At 42.3% G+C, this 23,194-nt stretch overlaps 1 protein-coding gene across 2 annotated transcripts in view; it reads right to left on the bottom strand.

Annotated features, from left to right (window-relative positions):
* Positions 1–20,757, bottom strand: part of Klhl12 (kelch like family member 12) — a 31,855-nt gene extending 11,098 nt beyond the window's left edge. Inside the window, exons 1-6 of one of the 2 annotated variants that reach the window (XM_052200565.1) lie at positions 20,619–20,757; positions 17,324–17,524; positions 12,442–12,595; positions 9,335–9,552; positions 4,429–4,578; positions 2,641–2,755 (exon numbers count right to left, since the gene is read on the bottom strand). In XM_052200565.1, coding sequence (XP_052056525.1) covers positions 2,641–2,755; positions 4,429–4,578; positions 9,335–9,552; positions 12,442–12,595; positions 17,324–17,518 — 832 coding nt within the window. In that variant the 5' untranslated portion in view covers positions 17,519–17,524; positions 20,619–20,757. Of the gene's footprint in view, positions 1–2,640; positions 2,756–4,428; positions 4,579–9,334; positions 9,553–12,441; positions 12,596–17,323; positions 17,525–20,542 lie in introns of both variants that reach the window. The other variant, XM_052200564.1, reaches the window with a different exon arrangement.
* Between the last annotated feature and the right edge of the window lie 2,437 nt (positions 20,758–23,194).

Below are 23,194 nucleotides of genomic sequence, written 5' to 3'. Positions count from 1 at the left end.
ACTCCTGAACCATTTCTCAAGCCCCGATTCTTTTTTCTACCTCTCCTCTTTCTCTAAATATATTTCTGTGTGGTAGAATTTGGGGTGATTTATAATTTTTTGCTTCTATATATTTTAATATTAAACATACAGTATGGGTGACACTAAAAACCCCGGAAGTAGGCAGGACTGGAGAGATGGCTCAGTGATTCAGTGCACTGGCTGCTCTTCCAGAGGAAAGAAGTTTGATTCCCAGCACCCATTTGGTGGCTCACAATTCTCCGTAGCTCCGGTTCTATGGGGAGCCGACAGCCTCTTCTGGCCTCCATGGTGCACATACACCCTCCGTTCAGGCAAAACACTCACATATTAGAAAAAAAATAAAAATATTTAAAATGGGAAGAATTTCATTAAAAACAACAGCAAAGAGAGCCACAGAGATGGTTCAGTGGTTAAAAGTTCATACTATCTTTGCAGAGGAGGTTTGGTTCCTAGTACCCAGGTGGCTCGTTATAGCATATAACTCTGCTCCAGGAGATCTGGTCCCTTCGGAAACTCATATAAACACAAACAAATACACAAGAATAAAAGAGATCTTAAAAACAAAACAAGAAAAAAACTGAAAAAAAACTGATTACTCCTCTATCAATAGACAATTGATTATGAATAGTCTAATATACATTAACTCTAAAATCAAAAATAAGAAAGGAAATAATGATAAAGCATTGGGGGCTGATGAGACAGTTCCATGGCTAAGACTCTGTTCCTAGAACCCACACGGTGGCTCATAACAATCTGGAACTCCAGTTCCAGGGGATCTAATGTCATCTTCTGACCTTTGTGGGCACTGCACACATGTAGTACACAGACATGCAAGCAGGCAAACACTCAAACATATAAAATAAAAAAATAAATTCTTAAAAAAAACTAAATGAAGTGTCACCTCACATATATAGAATAAATGATAATCTACAAAATAGTTTTACACAGTGGCAGGAAGGTTCTTTTTTGTTTGTTTTTTCGAGACAGGGTTTCTCTGTGTAGCCCTGGCTGTCCTGGAACTCACTCTGTAGACTAGGCTGACCTCGAACTCAGAAATCCGCCTGCTTCTGCCCCCTAAGTGCTGGGACTAAAGGCGTGCGCCACCACCGCCTCTGTCTTCTTTTGACAGAGAAATAATAGGGACCAAGATAAAAATAGGTCTTTACTCTGTGCCAGCTAGGTAGGTATCTTATCTATGTTCCAATTCAATTCTCCCAACAACCCACTCAGAAGAAACTTTTTTTTAATCTTTCTTTTTTCAAAAGATTTATTTATTTATTATATGTAAGTACACTGTAGCTGTCTTCAGACACTCCAGAAGAGGGAGTCAGATCTCTAGCCACCACGTGCTTGCTGGGATTTGAACTCAGGACCTTCAGAAGAGTAGTCAGTACTCTTACCCGCTGAGCCATCTCTCTAGCCCCACTTAGAAGAAACTGAGCCTCATTTTAGGGGTAAAAGCATAGAATCAAATAAGTGTCTTTTTAAAACAAAAACATCAGCCGGGCAGTGGTGGCGCACACCTGTAATCCCAGCACTCTGGGAGGCAGAGGCAGGCGGATTTCTGAGTTCGAGAGCAGCCTGGTCTACAGAGTGAGTTCCAGGACAGCCAGGGCTATACAGAGATACCCTGTCTCAAAAAAACCAAATGCCGACCCCCCAAAAATAAATTAAGACAAAAACATTATTTATTTATTTGAGACAGGGGCTATTTGAGACAGGATCTATCTACTATTTAGCCCTGGATGCTCTAGAACTCACTATCTGGACCAGGTTGGCCTGGCACTCACATAGCTCAACCTGATTAGGTCTCCTAAGTGCTGGGATTAGTGCTCTGTGCCACCATATCCAGTTAGGATCATCAGTTAGCCACTAGCAGGGCTTAGGTTTGAACCTCTGTCTGTTTGCTCACATAGGTAGCATTTACTTGACAGTAACTATTTCTAGACTTTTCCTAAATTTCTTCATTTAACTGTGGTAACTTTCTTAGACCTGAATGTTAAGTTGCTTCCCATTTCACAGATAAAGCATATGAGGCAGACAGAATAAACTTCCTGTCTAAGGTTAAGTAGTAAGTCAGAAATCTGTACCACAACTCTGGCCTCACAGGTCAGGATTTTACCTATGATATGTGACTGTCAAAAGCCCTGAGGTTTTAAAACTTTGTTTGAGACAGTCTATCACGCTGGCTTCTAACTTATGTGCCCAAGGATGAACTCAATCTTCCTGCCTCTACTTCCCGATTACAGGCATTTACCACCACACCCCACTTAGGTTGTGCTAGGGCGTGAACTCAGGGCTAGGAAAGCACTCTAACTGAGCTACAGCCCCAGCTCCAAGCCCTTTGTTTAAATGCTGAAATAGAAATTTAATGTTATGTAATTTATGATAATTTGTAGAATCTTTTTCTCTCTATCTAACTTAATCTCCAATAGTTATGTGCCATAGAGACACTCTCAAACTACAGGAAATAAAGGCCGGCAGCTACCTGTCTAAAGAGATTAAAGCAGGTCTAAAACAAGTCTACTGTATGCATTACAGATGTTATTTCTAACTCATCATACCATCTCAAAGAGGAGTTGAAAGACACCCCTCATTCTGCCAGGAATACCCGCTTACCTAGACGGGCTCTCGTCCTGGGTCCTTGCATCTGACTCCGAAGTTCAGGCCTCAGGTGAAACTTCTTTGCTTCATCAACAAGATCCCTGCACTGTAAACTACAGCGGATGAAAGGCTGAAAGACAGGACAGAAGGGGACCGGCCACTTCTAGTGCCGTAACAGATGACACACATAAAAAAGCAGTTTCTGTACATAAGGACTAGCACGACCCTCAAGGGGGCGGAGCACGCTGGCTTCGCATCTGCAACTCCAGTACTTGGCAGGCTGATATTAAAGGATTTCTGAGACTTCAGGCCAGCTCAGGGCTACATACTGACTTCTAGGCTGGGATGATCTGGAGGGAGACACTGTCTCAAAAAGACACTGCCAGACGGTGATGGCACACGCCTGTAATCCCAGCACTCTGGGAGGCAGAGACAGGCAGGTTTCTGAGTTCAAGGCCAGCCTGGTCTACAGAGTGAGTTCCAGGACAGCCAGGGCTATACAGGGCTATAACCCTGTCTGGAAAAACAAAACAAAACAAAAGAACAACAACAAAAAAAGACAGGCACACACTCTCCTTGGAAAAATGTCTTCTCTGAAATAATATCCCCAAAGCTCTCTCTCCTTCCCTTCTTTGTTCTCCTCTTCTTCCCCCTTTTCATCCTTTCTTTCTGACAGGTTCTCCTGTAGCCCAGGTTGGTCTCAAACTTACAAAAGGGCATAGTAGGATAACTTTCAACATCTGATGTTCCTGCATTTATCTCCCAAGTGTCGAGTTATAGGCATGCATTCACCGTTAGTCCAGCTTCCACATCTATATCCAGTGGTGCTCTAGATGGGTGGGAGAGATGGCTCACTTTGGTAAAGTCCTTGCCATGTAAGCATGATGACCCAAGTTCTGTTGCAACAAACCACATAAAAAGCTAGACATGGTAGCCCTTACCTGCCCCTACTAGTGGATAGACAGACAGGCAGGTCCCTGGGCATATTGCCAGCCCAATCAGAAACTCTGGGCCAATCAATAAGAGACTATATCTCAAAAACCAAGTTGGATGTCTGAGGAACAGCACAAAGATTGACCTCTGGCCTACATGTACATGCATATGTGCACATATACACATGCACCTACATAGAAAATAGCTCTCTGTATTATCATCTACCTCCACTCTGTGTTTGCTCTCAAGTTCAGAGAAACGGTCCTACAAACCGTAAGGTCTCTGCATGGCTCCTCGCTGGGATGGGTTCTACTGGACAGCAGGCTCTTCTCAAGGCCTGTTCTTTCTCCAGGCGCTGATACCCACTTCTGAGCCCAGCTAGACTGAGAGCTGGTGACAGCTTAGCTGTTCTAGATCTGTAGTCTCCACTTCTACTGTTTCTCCAAATGTAACTTTGTAAACAGCTTGTGTGTGTGTGTGTGTGTGTGTGTGTGTGTGTGTGTGCATGTGTGTATGACTTACTAGAAGTTACTTTGATACACAAAGCAACTTCTGTCTCTTGTTTTCAGAGCAATTATAACAATTTATGTTTAACAGAGACTGGTACAGTTTTTTATAAAACATTCAAAGGCACATAAAACAAAAAGACAACACAGTGCAAAACTAAATTAAATTATGGATTTTCATTTCTGACAAAGGACTGACTTGCCAAGCAATAAACATTTCTTATGCCCAGAATGTTCCCAGTTCTCTCTCTACCATTCCTGCTGAAGGGAACCAGGTGACTGCCCACATTAAAGGTGCTGGCTATGGAGAACGAGGCTGTGGTATCAGTGGAGTTTCTGGATGCCGAGTGCCTAAGTGACTCACCTCAGCATCGATCACATCTGTGATGTACCTGGGGGTCAGCAGGGGCATGCGGACGTACTGTAAGAGGTCGGGTAAAGCCTCTTCTCGCTCCTTCTTGGCATGCTTCACCCAGTTGATAACAGCCTCAAAGACGGGCTCTTCAGAGTCCACCTAGTAATGTGGAATTGCACGTCACGGACTTTTACTTTCCCAGTGAAAAGGTTTCCCACAAACTAGAAGCAGCCATGCTGACTTTCTCCTCTGTGCTCCCCATCCTCCATTACTGTTATTTCCCATTTCCAGAAATATGGAAGTTCTAGGAAAACAATCTTTTCAGATACAGGAAGAGAATTATATGCAATTTAAAAGTAACTAAGATAGTATTTAATAAATGATGAGTCACATGTTGGCCTTCCTTTCAGAACTGCATCCACTCTTGAATTTTTGTCTGGTCATTTCTACAACTTTAGTAAACATGGGAGAGGAAATCTGTTATCCTTTTATTCATAGTTGCCCTGAAGCAAGAACTTCACTTTATCATCATAATTAACACTTCAGCTTTCAAAGTATGGCGAGTCAGCATTTAAACTAGTGTGTTAGATTCTGTGCTGTTTTGACATGCAGATTCAGGTCTTTGGGGAACTTAGATTATGCATGATAAACAGATAAAGGAAGAAACACTCTCTAACATATGTATTTTGCCACTAGAAGAGCGATGGGTACAATAAGACCTAGGACTTTCCAAAGGCAGCCACCTCAGTGCAGGCCCCATGTTCTCTCAGCAGTCTCTGGGCATATGTAACCTGAGGCTTCTTTTGAACTGTTGACTGTGACTGCATGAAAGCAAACCAATATACCTTGCACACCTTTCCCAGGAACTTTGGTACTATGGAAAGCAGAAACGTTTGGATATGTTCTTTCATTTTATAAATTTTTAACTTCACTGACGATAACAAATCAAGTCCAGTCCCTATAGGCTAGACTCTGCCTTCACCTTATCCACCTATCTTATCCTTCCAAGTGCTGGGATTGTAAGTAAGTGCTACCAATTATCAATTAGTATAATCTTGTTGTAATTAAAATTATATAGGGAAGTAGCAGAGCTATGAGATAAAAAATAACAGGAAATTTCTTCATTTCTAGTGAGTCAGGAAAAGTCTCAAGTAGCAAGCCGAAATCTGATGGAGGAATAGCAAATAACCCAGAAGAATAAAAAGAGAGTACTCAAAGGGTCAGAAGTAGCGGCACACACTGAATATTCCAGCACTTGGAGGGTTGAAGCAGGAGGATTGCCCACATAGTGAGTTCAGGGCTAGCCAGGGATACAGAATAAGATGTTATCTCAAAATCCCCAAGAACACTCTAAGTCAGAAAAAAAAAAAAAAGACAAGCACAAGTGGCCTAGAAGCTCCAGAGCTGCACTTTCTGTCACTGCAGTGGCATTTAACAAAAACAGAGCTCAGCTCCTTAGCAGTACTGGCTACGCTCCAGCACCCGACAGCAACGTGCCCAGTGGCTTTCAGACCAGGCGAGGAAATTTAGTCCATCTTAAACAATCCTCTACAGGTCAGAACTGACCTAGAGCAGAGAGAACGGGCACGGAGGACACTTTAGCTGACCAGCCTGGTAGGAAGAAGGGTGGGTGGTGACGGAGTCTGAGGTAAGCACCAGGCTGCTGAAAGCACCATAGGAAGAGCTGGATATCATTTAAATGTTTCCAGTAGGACAGGAATAAGAGATGTTTGTAAACACTGCTGTTGCAAGATCAGTTCCAGTCTTCTTTGTACAGCAGGCTAGACTCCAGTTGTGGCAGTCTTGGAGACATGTGTGGGAAGTCAAGGTGGTCCATCTTACAGAGATGATGGGGAGGATGCAGGATATTTATTCTTAAGAAAATGTTTCTAGTCAGGAGATGGTGTAAGTCCCAGCACTGGGGAGGCAGAGGCATCTCTGTAGTTCAAGGCCAGCTTGGTCTACAGAGTTCCAGGATGGTCAGGGCTACTCAGAGAAACCCAGTCTTGAAAAATCTAAACAAAAAAAAAAAATATATTGTTTTCTTTTGTCTAAAAAAACTAAATTAAAATTTTAGAGAAAATGCTGAAAATGCCTATTAATGATTCTTTTTGTTGTTGTTTGTTTTTTGTTTTCTCAAGACAGGGTTTCTCTGTGTAGCCCTGGCTGTCCCGAAACTCACTCTGAGGACCAGGCTGGCCTCAAACTTAGAAATCCGCCTGCCTCTGCCTCCCAAGTGCTGGGATTAAAGGCATGTACCACCACCGCCCAGCACCTGTTAATGATTCATAATGGGGAAAATATTTTTCACAAAGTTTTTTTTTTTAATGTATCAGACAAGACATTGCCAATTAATGCTTGGGACAATCCTGTGTACTATGTACTGCTATCTTTAATGGTTTTAATCTTATGTTGATGCTCTAGCCATATGACACACTGCATCCTACTGTTTACGTGCTGCTGGGTCTGTGCATGCTGTTGTTTGAGATGGTGTCGCACAGAACACAGACAGGCCTCGAGCCCTTGATCCTGCTACCATTGTTTGTCAGTGTTAGCATTACAGCCTAGCCTCTAGTGTTTTATTTAGTAAGAGGAAGAGCTATGTAGCAACTGGAAGTCAAGACATCTGGTTCCAGTTTTGTGCTGGTTTCCAGAACAGGGAAAAAAAAAACAAAAGAATTTTGTTGTCATTTCAGAAAAACAAAAAAACAAAAGCCAGTCTTGATATATGAGGAAGTAAAACTACCTAAGAGAATGCTCAAGTTGTTTTTCATCTTGGCCTCTGAATATGGCTAGCTACTTGCTCTCTCTGGTCCATCTTATTTTATCCAGAATCTATAACAGGTCCAAAATAAATGATTTCTGTGCTGATTTCCTAATGAGGGCAGTCAGAAGCAAACCAGCCACCAGGTGGTGAGCTAACCCATAGCTTAATGGGTTTGGGGGAAAGGCCTTGGGAATTGATGGCCTGATTTGTTTCTGGTTTTTTTCTTGTTGTTGTTGTTGCTTAGAGTAAGGGTTTCATATAGCTCAAGCTAGTCTGGTACTCGATATGTAGCAGAGGAAGGTTTTAAACTGAATATCCTGCCTAAGTGATGGAAATATAAGCACAAGCTAGTATACCCAGCTTTTACAGTTTTCCTTTTCCTTTCTTTTGTTGGTTTGAGTAGGGTTTCTTCCACAGTCTGGGATGACTTTGAACCTCACAGCTCTGCCTCTCATAGGCTGGAATACAGACGTGTGACATCACACCTAGCTGCTTGCCTGGATCTGAATCCTGGCTCTATCTACCTCTGAGCCACAGTTTCTGATAAGTGCAGGATGTGAGGATCACATGAGGTGGATGCCACAGGACAGACACTGTAGAGCTGGGTCCAGGGTGATTCAGTGACACAGTACTTGCCTACCATGCCCAAGACTTACCAATTCCAAACTCTAACGTGGAAACACAAAATAATCAAAAGAGGAGGTGGGAAGAGGGAGACAGAAATAGATGCACCCAGGGATAGGGATTTTTCCCTGTAAGTCCTCAATAAGCCTTTGACAAAATAATCAACAGTAAATGCTAAGTACTATTTCCTATAAACAGCAGTATCACCACTGTGTCTTCTCATACACAGACAAATCATAAAGAGCCATGACAGGCATGGTGGCACACAACTTTTATCTTAGCACCTGGGAAACAGATGCAGGGGGATTCCTAAGTTCAAATCTAGCCTGGTCTACACAGGAAATCCCTGTCTTGAAAAAGCAAAAAAGAAATAGATTAATAAATAATAATAATAAATATAAAAAAGGAGTCATATCTTTCTAGCTAACCACTGGCTCCTAAATGTGAAGACTACACTTTGTGGCCGGGCCTCACAAGTCTACAAAAGGCGACAAGGTCCTGCACCAGGGGGGTGAGAACAAGACCAGCACACCTTTGACACATTAGCATCTCTAACAGGGCCTCTCTCTGTTGGTATAAAAGTTGGGGAATATTTTCTCTATAGGTGCAAACAACTACCAACTGCTCTCATCAGTTTATCTTATAACAGTTGTTAAAGAAAAATGTAAAAAAGAAAGAAAAAAGAAAAAGAAAAAAAGAAAAATGTACAGCAAAAATTGGCTAAAATTTTATAAAAGTATACTTAACATCTTTTACTTTGTAACATCCATACCTGTTTTGTAGCCGATCAGAACAGATACCATATGGTTTACACAAAGTGCATCACAGAATTTCTTTTCTCCTATGGTGCTTTTTTTTCTGAGACAGTCTCACTGTTGCCTAGGCAAGCTTGTGATCCTCCTATCTCAGCCTCTTGCATACTGGGATTACAGATACGCACTGGCATGCCTGGATGGCCGCAAAATTAAAACTCTCCTATAGCATGTCAAGGCATTAAACCCATTCTAATAAGTTCCAATGCACCTCTTATATAAACTGAGGAACAGACACTCAGTAATATATTTCAGTGGAGAAATAAAACTCAAAAGGAATACGTGGGACTCGGCTCTCTATCTTCCTAGAAGCCACTGTCTAAAGAACTAGTTAGTACACTGGAGATTAAAGTACAGGCTTCAACACATCTGTTGGATTCTTCATTCCCACCTTCAGCCTAACTATAAACCTACACACAAAAAACACTACTACACAGTCAACTCGTAACAGTATTGCATAGAAAATTTACTTTGTTTACAATTTCTGCTTATTTAATTATTTACTGCTGGAATCCAGATATTTGATGAAGGACCAGGGCAGATTTTTTTTTTCTCCATAGATACACAAATAAATTAAAACTTTAGGCACCGATATGGGTATTTGATTATGGGTATTTGAAGCCTTAATATAGACACAGTCACTCTGTCCTGCTCTGTAATTTTGGTGATAGCCCAATTTTAAAGAAACTGTAGCAGCAAGCCAAACCTGTACCTGAATCTCATCGCACTTGATCAGCTTCTCCACCTCTCCTTGACTCAGGAGAATGAACTCTTCATGCTGCACCACTTCAGGAAAATGCTTCTGGCTGAAAACCTCAGCTGCTTGCATCAGGTCAACGCAATTGTGGGTTTCAGCAAAATCCCTGATACCCAGGCAATTAGATGGATCCAGCTGACTTTCTAAGAACTCACAGCAGGCTTGTTTCACACCTAGGACAAACACAAGTAGTGAACAGACTTCAGGACACTGGCCAAGTGTAAAGAGGCCTTCCATTCTTGGATCTTAACATCTTTTCTACATGTTATCAGAGGAATCCTGGCTCTACACCTTAACACATGCATTAGAACATTTAATTTACGGTTCAGGCATTTCAACACTGGCTGTAAGCCCTTTATTCTTGCTTCGCCCTTTAAAATGAGTGTAGCAAATTGGAACTACCTTCAGGAACCATCAGACTGCTGCAAACTCGTAGCCTCTAGAACCGATCTAAAAATAGTAACTTAGTTTAATATGTTTTTATTTTTTTACTCTAGATAGTTGTTTTTAAGATTTACTTGTTTTTATCTTGTGTGTATAAATAATAGGTCTGTACGTATGTAAATGCACCATGGCATGCAGTGTCCAAGGAGAGTCACACTTGTCCCTTGGAACTGGAATTAAAAGCAGTTGTAAGTCATCATGTGAATGCAGGGAACTGGACACAGGTTTTCTGCAGGACAAGTACTCTTAACCACAGAGCCATCTCTGTAGCTCCTACATCAAACTTATTTTAAAACTCCAGTAAAGAAAAACAATTCCATAATTCTTTGGGAAATTCAGAATAAAAGTTTGGATTGTAGCTTAACAGAAAGCAGCATTTGTCTAGCATCTTAGCATGTGCAAGGTCCTGGGCTCAATCCCTGGCACTGGAAAAAGGAAAGGTCCAGTGCATGAACTCAGGTCTTGTTTGGTTTGGTTTGGTTTTTGAGGCAGAGTCTTACTATGTAGCCCTAGAGCTCACGGTGTAGACTAGAATGGTCTCAACTCACAAATATCTGTCTGCATCTCTCTGGATTGCTGGGATTAAAGGTGAGCCACTATACCTGCCATAAACTTGATTTAACTTTCGAAGCCTGTGCTTAGTGTGCTCCACTTCACCTCAGTCTCATGACAGGTAGAGAGGGAGGACTGGACAGAGGGGTCTGTGCCTCTAGACCCCAGTATTCAGGAGTCAACAAAGGATCATACACTCAAGGCCAGTCTAGACTACACTGTAATACACAGGAGGCAGAGGCATGAAGACAGTTAGAACCAACTAGGATACAATTCAGGGCCAGCCTTGTCTACACAGTGCAGGCCAAAACAAAGAAAAGGAACACGGTCGGTCTCTCTCTCTCTCTCTTTCTCTCTCTCTCTCTCTCTCTCTCTCTCTCTCTCTCTCTCTCTCTCACACACACACACACACAGACACATACAGACACACACACACACACAAAATTAGAAAGTGGAAGGTAGACCATCTCTAAAGCAGTGAAAATTATATTTTAACTGCTATACATCAATTTAAAATTTATTTTATTTACTTTTATTTGAGACATGGTCTACCCATATAGTCCATGATATTTCTCCTTCTCAAGTATAAGGTAAATTTTATTTTATTTATTTATTTTTGTTTGTTCTGTGTTTTTGAGACAGAGTTTCTTTGTGAAGCCCTGGTTGTCCTAGCTCTGAAGATCAGGCAGTCTCCAACTTACAGAGATATACCCGTCTCTGCATCCTGAGGGCTGGAATTAAAGGCATGCACAACCACTGCCTAGTATAAATTTTCTTTTCAATAGATATTTTAAGGCAAACATGGAAATGCATGCCTTTAATTCCAGCATTTCAGAGGCAGAAACAGATGGATATCCTTGAGTTAGAAGACAACCTGACCAGCAAGTTCTCAGATAGCCAGTTACATAGTGAGACCCTGTTTCAAAAACCAAATACAAAACCAAACTAGGGGACTAGAGAGATGGCTCAACAGTTAAAAGCACTATTACTCTTAAAGATCTAGGTTCAGTTCCCAGCTTCCAGAATGCATCCCACCACTGCCTGTCACTCCAGTTTGAGGGTTCCGACACCTTTTTCTGATCTCTGTGGCCATCTGAGATCATATATTTGAGCATAACAACATATACTTAAAAATAGATTTAAAAAAGTAAACAGAAACAGATTCTCTTAAAAAGATATTTTACGTGATTCAGACTTAAAGATACAAAAGGTTTATAAGAAAAACTACTCTAGCCTCTCCATGCACACAGACATTAAATGACAAAGTAAATAAGGATTATCTATGTAGACATTGAAATATTATCAATTTCTTGACAATTTTTACTATGTATGTATACATGTATGTATATATATGCATGTATGTAGTTTGTATATATGTATGTATCAAGGAAACACCTATATTTTCTATCCTGCTTTGTTTGGTTCAGTTTAATTAGTTTATGTGTATGGGTGCTTTGAAAGTACGTATATCTGTGTACCATTTTCATGCTTGGTGCCCAGAAGACGGCATTAAGTGCTCTGAAATAGAGTTAAAATAGTTGTCAGCCACCAGTGGGTGCTGGGAATCAAACATGTATTCTCCCGAAGAACAGTCCATGCTCTCAACTACTGAGCCATCTCTTCACCTCTTTGGTTCATTTTAAGATGTAGTTTCATTTTATACACTAAATTGGCTTCAAACTTACATAATCCTCTTATCTCAGCTTAAGTGCTGGGATTATTAGTGTTAGCCACCATACCTGGCTCTTCCAATATTTTCAAAAATGGAAAAAATTAAAATGTTTTCTTTTACAAGACCCAAACACTCTTATGTGGAGAGATTCTTTTTTTGTTTATTAGATATCTTCTTTATTTACATTTCAAATGTTATCCCCTTTCCTTATGCCATCTTCCCTCTTCCTGTATTCTTTTGCATTGCTCTTGACTCTATCTGATCTGCCATGCTCAAAGATTCAGATGTCATGCTTCTAGACTGATCTCGGAATGTCTCTGGATTAATTATACATCAATGAAAACACTTCCATGGTTAATGTGTCACAAACAAAGACACCTTTTACTGTCTGTACCTTTCAGCTGGAGAAGACAGGCTGCAGGGAGCAGTTCTTGAACATTCTCCACTGTCACATGGACTGTTTCTGTGTACACGAAGTCCAACAGGATTTCCATGGTAGAAGCAGTTAAACCTTGAATGTCAACATATGGCTTCCCCTTCTCTGAAAGCTGAAAATTCATGAGGTAGGAAAGGATGGTACTTTTAATTACATAAGGTAAAGACAGAAGCCAAGTCTAAGAGCTTAAAGGGATGCTGGGACTAATTAAATACACATCTTCTAAAAACAACAATCTGAGGCTGGAGAGATGGCTCAGTGATTAAGAGTACTGGCTGCTCACTGGGCAGTGGTGGGGCACACCCTTAATCCCAGCGCTCGGGAGGCAGAGGCAGTAGATTTCTTGAGTTTGAGGCCATCCTGGTCTACAGAATGAGTTCCAGGATTGCCAGGGCTACACAGACAAACTGTTTCACAAACAAACAAACCAAAACCAGAAAAGGGTACTAGTCGCTCTTCCAGAGGACCTGGGTTCAATTCCCAGCACCCATTGCAGCAAACAATCATAACACCAATTCCAGGGGTCAAGTCATTTTCTGACCTCCACAGATACCAGGATCACACATTTGAAATAGTCATACATGCATGTAAAACACTCATAAGCATAAAATAATTTTATAAAAAAATTTAAATTATAATCTATTTTATTTGATTTGTATCTGGCAAATATGACATGTATTTATAATCTTCAAATAAAGCCGGGTGGTGGTGGTGGTGGCGCACACCTGTAATTCCAGCACTCTGGGAGGCGAGGCAGGCAGATTTCTGAGTTCGAGGCCAGCCTGGTCTACAGAGTGAGTTCCAGGACAGCCAGGGCTATACAGAGAAACCCTGTCTCGAAAAAACCAAATAAAAAAAATTTTTTTTCAAATAAAATTGGCATTTGGCCATATCCCTAGGAGTGAATAATAGAATATCAAAATTTCTAGAGAATTAACCTGATTCCATATTAAAACCAACATAGATGTTTAAAAGAACAGAATACAAAAGTTTCATGAACATAGCACTAGTGTCCATGTGCCTTTATGATAAAACATTATCTCTCTTCTCTTCTTTCCTCTCCTACACACGATTTATGCTATGTGGCTGGCCTGGTTTTCACATTGTAGCCTAAGCCATCTTTGAACTTATAGACAACCACCCTCAGAACCCAGACTTCTGAGAGATGGCGTTGTAGGAATTTTCTACCATGGATGGCTAAAACAGAAATAGTCAATGGAATTTCATGAGATGAGGACTCTGAGATTTAGAGCTACAACCTCCTCCAAGATCACCACATTCCTCTCATCTGCCCTCAGACTACATTTGGATAGAAAAAGAACATAATGATCATTGTAAGCAGCTCCTCCGTTAACACTGTCTGAGCTTGGGGGAGGGGCAAGAGGACTGCAGTGATCGAGAGCAGCTCTAAGGCTATGCAGTGACATCGGATATCAAAAGCAAATGCAGTAGTAAAATCTCAGAGTCCTAGGGCAGAGACATGTAGAGTCCATGACTCTCGAAAGCACAGGGTTCAGTGAGAGACCTTGTCTCAGAAAGTAAGGTGGACCACCCATGGTCCTGGGAACCTTCAGAAGAGCAGTCAGTGCTCTTAACTGTTTAGCCATCTCTTCCAGCCCAATGAGATCTGTAATGAGATATGACACCCTCTTCTGGTGTGTCTGAAGACAGCTACAGTGTACTTAGATATAATAATAAATAAATCTTTAAAAAAAAAGAAGTAAGGTGGAGAGGCGGAGAAGGGGTTAAGGAAGACATGTGATGTCAAGCTCTGGGCTCACCATAACCTCACATGGGTTAGCACACTCACACCCACATGTGCACACGCACGCGCACACACACACACACACACACACACACACACACTCCTATTACAACACTCTCATGTACTTCCATTATTAACTAAATGGCTTTGTCATACTTGATTTCTCCATCAGCCCAGAGAGTAACAACAACAAAAAACATTCTTTAAAAATATCAATCCCTCTCTATTGCCTGAACATGGGGGAGTGGGGAGACTAGGACAAAGACAGAACTCCAGGCCGGCCTGGTCTACAAATCAAATCCAAGACAGCCAGGGCTCTGTTATACAGAGAAACCTTGTTTCTGAAAACAAAAACAACAATAACAACAAAAAAATCAAAAGAACAAACAACAACAAATCAATCCCTAGCCAGGTGTTGGGGCACACATCTTTAATTCCAGTATTCTGGAGGCAGAGGCAGGTGGATCTGAGTTCAAGGCTAGCCTAGTCTACAGAGGGAGTTCTAGAACAGGCACAGAAAATCCCTGTTTAAAAAGAAGAGGAAAAAAAGGAAGAAAGGAAGGAAGGATGGAAAGAAGGAAAGAAAGAAGGAAGAAACAGAGAAAGAAAGAATCATGTATTAGAAGAAATGAGGGCTTTCCCCCTCAAGATTCTAAAAATGTCTCAATGTAGAGAAATCAGTGCAGGCAGCCGGCCTCCAAGATGACAGCAAACCAGATATGTCCTGTTTTAGCAGGATGATTAGCAGCTGGCAATCTTAGTCCATTTCATGCTCAGCACTTCTGGTTAACATTCCCTACTTAGCTAAATGCCGATGCTTTGGGGGCCGACATCATAAAGACAGTACAAGCTAGAGATTTGTGCTGTTTTATTTTTAAATTAGCCAGAATGGCCTGACTGCTTTCTATTTCTCCTACAAGCCTTATGACTGAGCATGGGAATTAAGAATTATTTTTCACAGTCTCATGGTATAGAGGCAAAGCCTACTTTTATGTAGTGTTCTAAAGCAATGTGACCTTGGCAAGGCATTTGTTGAGAGCCTTCATCTGAAAAATGAAATGGCAATATTTCCCTAGGGTGGATGACAAACATGGCAGTGAAACTGGGCCCATAAATATAGGGCATCAGATGGCCCAGAGCTAGAATTGCTAGAGTTGCTTATCAAGATATTTCCCTTTTCATCTGGCTCTAGCAACTACTTCTTCATTACATCGACAGGTACTTTCTTAACATTATTTTACCTTATATACATTGGTATTTTGTCTGCATGTATCTCTTGTGTGAGGGTGTCAGATCTCCTGGAACTGGAGTTAGACCCATAATGTGCTGGGAATTGACCCTGGATCCTCTGGAAGAACAGCCAGTGCTCTTGACCACTGAGCCATCTCCCTAGCCCTTTGGTGATGGGTATTAACTAGAGAAAATACTGGTGGTTAGAGATACTTTTTAAAGAGTCTTATCATAACAAGGCATGATGACACACACCCACACTCTCCATACTTGAGGAGGCTGAGGTCGAAAGATGGAGTATTTCAGGCCAATCTGGGTGTTAAGACTCTTTCTCAAAAACAGATGCACACCCCCACCAGAGGCTTGCAGAGACTGCCGAGCACTTGCAGCACCCACATCAGGTGGTTCACAATGCCCGAACTCTAGCTCTGCGCCATCTGATGCCCTCTGGAGCCCTTAAACATGTGCACATAAAATTCATGCAGGCACACACAAACAAAAAGCCAGCATAACGAAATAATTCAGATATATGTTTAAGTTTAATATGTAATAATTACTCACAGACCTCAAACTTAAAATACTTATAAAGACTAGTTTAAATACTAGTTTAAATATTCTTAATTTTACTTTTTAGAAACTTTTAAGCCAGGAGATGGTGGTGTATCCCTTTAATTCTAGCACCTGGGAGGCAGAGGTAGGCGGGTCTGTGGGGTGAGTTCCTGGACAGCGAAGACTACCCAGAGAAGCTCTGTTTTAAGAAGAATAAAAGAAGAAAGGCACAGACAAACATGCACATACATTCATGTGTACGTACGTATGTGTACACATGTGTGCGCACACACACACACACACACACACACACACACCGCATGCGCACTGCTTCCTTCCTTCCCCACCATGTGGGTCTCAGGTTGGAATCTGGCCCGTGAGGTTTCATGGAAGGTGTCTTTACTTGCACGAACCATCTTGCTGACCCTCTTTTTTTTTTTTTTTAAGTAATTTTGATTTTGGAGAAAATGTCTCATATAGTCCCAAATAACCTCAAACTCTGTATGTAGGCAAGAACAGTTTTAACCTAGTGGCTTTTTGTATATTGGGTAAGCATTAGACTAACTGAGCTACACCCCTTGCTCTTGCTTTTGTGAGACAGGGTCTTACCACGAGGCCAGCCTTGAACTCCTGATCCTATTTCCACCTTCCAGTGGCTGGCATTACAGACATGTGCTACCACACCAAGATAAGTTAATACCACAGAGTCATTTATTAAATCCCCTCTTCCTCTCGTTGGAAGTCACCCTGAAATCTGCATCAGTAGCACAACAATTGTAGAACTCACTTTCTACAATTATTGATGATTTAAAGGAGAAAGCCATCACATGTCTTATTCAGAGCTTACCTATCTGACTAACACATTATACAGATTCACTGGTTTATCAGACTTTTGTTTTTTTTTTTTTCATTGTTGAGTGGTTTCACATGGGTGTTATCCTGTAACCTAGACTGGCCTCAAATTTATGGTGATCTTCCCACTGTCAGGACTCTAAGTGTGAGCCACTATATCTGGTTTCAAATTTCTATTCTATTTATTAAGCACTTGTTTGGAAGTTCTAACAGGGAAGAGCTCCTATACTTTTGACTTTTGACTGTGTGTTGGAAAAATCCCCTTTGATTAAGCAGTCCCTTCAGAAGTCACACAGGACAGTGACTGCAAGATTAATCCTGGTGACCAATTCGCTGACAAATGCCACAAATGAATCACCAACACATGCTATTATGTCCCTTGAAATGAGAGGACTGCAAGGTTACAATGTGAATTTCACTTACATAGCAATGACTTGCATTTACCTCACTAGTGAACATGGCACAGAAATAATCACTGCAGGCAGCCAGCACAATCCGATGGGCAGGGAAGTCTTTCTGCTCCACTCTCAAGGTCACATCACAGAGGGTATTGCTCTTCCTGAGGGAGTTCATGGAGTTGAGGATGGACTTAGCGTGAGTGTTTGTCATTATGTCTTTAGGGGCCATAATGCCGCCCATCAAGCACTACGGAGAAAGAACAAAGGAGAGGAGTTCTTGGACAATGCAGCTACAAGGGAAAAAGACCATAATGAAGAAGTAGGAAACCAAACACACAATTAGCTCTACAAATTAAGGAACTAAAAGGGCTTCCTTAACCTCAAACTTCCACAAATAAAGACTACTTTTGACCCTGGCACCACCACAATCTGGCCAACACCACCTCCAGTAAAGGTTACCTCTTCTTTCTCCAAATTTCATGTTCCTTATTTTTGGATTCAACAAAGCAAGGAGCAAAATATGAAAAACTCAAGAAATTATTTTGAATATGTAGAGATTTTTATCATTTTCCCTAATGAAAACTATCTTAGCATTACTATTGCTGTGATAAAACACTGTGACCAAAAAGCAACTTGGAAGGAAAGGGTTATTTGGCTTACATATCCTGAGTCACAATCCAGTGATGGGAGCAGAAGCAGGAACTAATATTCCAGGAGGTAGGAGATGGTGCAGAGACAGTGTCAGGGTAGCTTACTGATTTGCTCCTCGTGGCTTGCTCAATTTCCTTTTCTTGTTTGTTTGTTTGTTTGTTTCTTCCTTCCTACTTTCTTTTCTTGTTTTTTTTTTTTTGTTGTTTTTGTTGTTTTGTTTTTGTTTTTTTGACCCAGGGTTTCTCTGTGTAGTCTTGGCTGTCCTGGAGCACACCCTGTAGACCAGACCAGGCTGGCTTGGAACAGAGATCTGATTCCCTCTGCCTTCCAAGTGCTGGGATTAAAGGTGTGCATCACCACCAACCAACAAGCTCAGTCTACTTTCTTAGAGAAGCCTCCAGTCCAAGAGTGGCAAGTGAGAGAAGCCCTCTCAGACCAATCACTAATTTAAAAAATGCCCTACCAGTTTGACTGCTTACAGCTTGATCTTCTGTAGGCATTATCTTAAGGTTCCCTCCTCTCAGATGACCACAGCTTTTGTCACACTGACATAAAACTAGCCAGCACAAATACAGTACAGTAGGTTTACTACTTTGGACATGATAAGTAATCCAGTGAGGTGTATGCAAATACTATGCATTTAACTCTACAAGACTTCAGAGCCAGGTGTGGTGCTATGTCCCCTGCAATCCAGGCTCTCAGGAGACAGAAGTAGCTGTAAGCTGGAGCTCACCCTGGTCTACAGAATGAGTTTCAGGCCAGCTGGGGCTCCATAAAGAGACTCTTGTCTCAAAAACATAAAGCAAACCTAAGAAGACCAGCACACTCAGATTTTGGTATCTATGGATTCCTGGACCCAATTCCCTATGAATATCAGAGAATAATCAGAATTGCAAAGTTCACTTGCGTGTATCAGTTGAATAATTATGTACCTGAAAGGCAACATGAGGAATACTTTTCTGAGTGGACAGACTTTAACCATACTTACTGTTTTGCTCCTCGTGACTTGCTAAATTTCCTTTCATTTCTTTCTACTTTCTTTTGTTTTCTGTTTTGTTCTGTTTTTTTTTTTTTGTTTTGTTTTGTTTTGTTTTAGACAAGGTTCCTCTGGGTAGCCCTGGCTGTCCTAGAACTCATTCTATAGACTGGGCTGGTCTTGAACTCAGAGATCCACCTCCCTCAGATTCTTTCTCCCTGAGATTTTCCTCCTCAGAACACTTTCTGGGGAATGCAATGAAGGTGCTTATGCAAACAGTCTTTTATTCGAGGCTGCAAAATTTTCTAAATTGAACCAAGGAAAAAAGAAACTATTCTTCCAAGGTCCACAATCTTAATTTCTTCAGAGTAAAACTGAGATTCTAAGTTGCCATCTATTGTTTAGTAGTCACATCAAAAGCACTCCCTCCAACAACTCTGCAACATGTATTTTAACAAAAAAAAAAAAAAGAAGAAGAAGAAGATTTGCTAAAGTAAACGTTTCTTTGTTTTTAAAAAGTTTGCTTAAGCTGGGCAGTGGTGGTGCACACCTTTAGGCCCGGCACTTGGGAGGCAGAAGCAGGGGGATTTCTGAGTTCTGAGGCCAGCCTGGTCTACAGAGTGAGTTCCAGGACAGCCAGGGCTACACAGAGAAACCCTGTCTCGAAAAACCAAAAAAAAAAAAAAAAAAAAAGTTTGCTTAAGTCAACCTAGTTTCAATTGTGAGATACAAGAAACTGGGGATTTGCTGAATTCTCAGTAAGTATCTGAAGATTCCCACAAAGCCTGACCATATATTCATCTTTCAGAAAAGACACATTCTAGAACAGCTAATATGTGAATAGAGGGGTTCCATTCTGAATCATTCTAGAAGGCTAAAATGAAGAAGTAGCACAAAAGAAAGAGATGGGGAAGGGAGGGAGGGAAGGGCGGAGGCAGGCAGGCAGATGTTCTCCCCTGAGAACACCAAGCTTACCATCAAGTATTAGACCTAGGTAGGCAAAGAGTTAGATATGCGGCAATCATGGAAAATCCAACAGTATCGTGTTAGCTGTGTCTCCTGGTTAAGGAGGGACTGCACTAAGTCTCCCCAGGGTCAAAATCTTTATTTGTGATGTTCCACTATATCAGAAACCAAGGCACAGGATACCTTACAAATTGCCAATAACCGCGTTAAAGAGTCTGCATCCTCAAAAGGCATCGGCTTCATTACAATGTGTTGCAGTTTCCAAACATCCCACCCCGCACCTTGCTTTTTTCAAGATTGCTGGGGCTGGGGCGGGGGGGAATGCCTTACAAGGGGACGTGAAGACCACTATAATTTGGGAAGGAAAGGGGGTTATCTTACCTCCAGGCATAAATATACATTGCATCTCATTAATACTCTCAAGAAACTTCTATAAAACCCCAATGCGCTACTCCTACCTACCTTCGGAGGAAGCCCACTCCAATTTTTGGAGTGTATAGCTTTGCTAAATAAACGTCCCCTTAACTGTTTCTCGGCTAAATTCTTTCCTTCCAGGTTAAACCTTCTCCCGGGGCGGGCGGCAGCTGCTCAGGAGAAGCTGCGGACGCAGTGCTATGCCTGCAGCAGCGCCCTAGCGCGTCCCCTACGGACCCGGGAGGGGGGGGGGCGTACCAGTGCTGGGGGAAAGGCCGCGCCCCCGGCTGAGGGCAGAAGGGAAAGGCGGTGTGTCAGGGCAGCGCCCACTCACCAGGGCTCCCAGGCTGCCCGAGCGGAGGTGCTGGGCGCGGGGCTCGCAGGCGGCTGAGCAGCCAGAGCGCTGCTGCCGCCGCCGCCCGGACCAGCCGCTGCGGAGCTGTCTCCGTGGTAAACTCCAGGCTCCAAGCTCAGCGACCGCGCGGTGTGATGACGTCACGCCGCGGGAGGGGTGGGCCTCTCTTGGGTTACGTCACGTTAGGAGGCCGAGCCGAGCTGAGCCGAGGTGTCCTGAGTACCCGAGAGCTCAGAAAAGGCAAGAAAAGAGAGTAGACGGGTGGACGCGCGGGAGAGTGGGCTGAAGGCCAGAAGGTCCCGAGGCTGGCAGTCCCCACGCGGTATGTCAGGCGGTAGACTGCGTTCCCGTCACTCTGGAGACCCACGGGAGTTCAAAGTTCTCCAGGTCGGTTTGTGAGGAATTAGGCTCCCCTCCACCTTAGGGAGGATTTTCCCAACACTGAATAACCACGCGGTCCTAAATGTGCCTGTCACCATGATGCGATTGCTTCCTTCACTCCAAGCAAGGAAACGGAACTTGTGGATTTACCGAGATACCAGAAATGATCTCAGTAGGGGAAATTGCAAAGGCCCTTCTCAAAGAAGACGCCATAGCCATCTCCACTGCCCCGACTCAACCAAGGTCGTTCATTAGTGCTGAGGTTCTTAAGACTTGCTTTTCGTTGATTCTGACATTCTGTCTGGTGGCTGAGAAGGGAAAGATGTTTCTTGTTCTAACATATATGAATGACTAATTAGATTATCCAGTTTTCCATTGTACAGCAGTGGACAGCTTTTTTGTTTTACATAATGTTTCCTTCATGTCATAGCTTCCTGATCCCAAACTGTTCCTGACGTTTAAATATGGTGGATAGGGTGCAGGACTGATAGAAAATGCTGAGGGCGCTCTGGAAATATTTATTAAAATGACCAATGTAGATATATTTTGTTTAGTGTTTGGAGTGTAGTCAGCAGACATATGAGGAATGGCCCCCCACCAAATCTGGACCCAAAACTTCTTCTAGACCAGATGAACTTAAGGTAGCTAGAACAGAAGCTAACAATTTTGGGCACCAGGCACATACATGGTGCACATGTATCCATGCAGGCAAATCATTTATGCACATAAAAAGCTTAAAATTACAAAATCTACTGGCTCTCCTGGCCTTCTCTGGCTGCTTCTGCTTTTACATATAACCATTTCCCTTTACATATAAAGCATTTACATATAAAGCATTAGTAACATCTTTGCCCTTTTTCTTTCATGTAGAGAAGACAAATGGTTTCCTTTCTTTCTTTCTTTCTTTCTTTCTTTCTTTCTTTCTTTCTTCCTTTTTTTTTTATTTTTTTTATTTTTTTTATTTTTTTTTGGTTTTGGTTTTTTCAAGACAGGGTTTCTCTATGTAGCCCGGGCTGTCCTGGAACTCACTCTGTAGATCAGGCTGGCCTCGAACTCAGAAATCCACCTGCCTCTGCCTCCCAAGTGCTGGGATTAAAGGTGTGTACCACTGGCTGACAAATGGTTTCCTGATGAGCAGAAAAACACACAGATTCTTCAGGAATTTCTTTGAGAGCTGACATAATACATGAAAGCCCACTCTTAGGAGGCTAAAGCAGAAGAGAGCAAAGCCAAGGGCAGCTTGGTCTGTAGGGGAGACCCTGTCCTGAAAACAGTAACAACTAAAGCTGAAAATGCGGCTGGCATGTGAAAGGCCCAAGGCAGGGGACAGTCGGAGGGTAGAGTTTCTTTGGGCCTTAACCGTTTATAAAAGTGTTCGTTACTAATGCTTCTGATGCCATGCCCGAGCTTCATCTCTGTAAGGGAAAAGGGCCCTTGGCGAAAACTGCCAGTTGTTCACATAATTCAGATAGAAGCAGAGGCTGGTGTCAAAAGGGTTAAGAGTTATTTTGGCACAGTCTAGAGCACTGAGGAAAATGAGGAAGAGGGCCTGTGGCTGGGATGATGCAGGCAAGCTAAACAGAACCAGAAGGACAGGGCTCTGGGCCTGTGGAGGGAAGCCACCGAGTCCCCTAAAGCCCATGAGGCATAGATGTGAGACACTCTTGTCCTCTCAGATACTCTTATTTCTAATGTTGCTGATCGTCATAGACTAAAATGTAAGTAAAGATGGCTGCTAACAATGGAGTCTACACAGGAGACCTCTTGGACTACCCCAAAGACGAGCTCAATATGAGATGAAAAAGAAAGTGTACAGCTACATCTTGATGGCTATGGCAGGGCTAGCTCTCTGCAATGGAAACCTATGAACTGTTTGTGTAGCTGTGAGGACAAGGAAAACGTAGTCTAATTGGCAGTCAGCAAGACACCTGGAAGGTTGGGTACTGTGGTTTTTTAAATAGGTATGGTCCCATAGACTCTCGTTTGAATGCTTAGCCACAGGGGATGGCACTATTGGGAAGTATGGCCTTGTTGGGGGAAGTGTGTCACTGTGGGGTGGGCCTTGAGGTTTCCTATGTCCAAGCTATTCCCTCTGTGGCTACAGTCTCCTGCTGCCTGTGGATCAGGATGTAGTACTCTCAGGTCCTTGTCTGCCTGTGCACAGCCATGCTTCC

The sequence above is a fragment of the Apodemus sylvaticus genome, chromosome 12 (assembly GCF_947179515.1).
Source record: "Apodemus sylvaticus chromosome 12, mApoSyl1.1, whole genome shotgun sequence".
NCBI classification, from domain to species: domain Eukaryota; kingdom Metazoa; phylum Chordata; class Mammalia; order Rodentia; family Muridae; genus Apodemus; species Apodemus sylvaticus.
The sequence above is the reverse complement of the archived record's forward strand: the minus strand, read 5'-3'. Positions and strand labels throughout refer to the sequence as shown.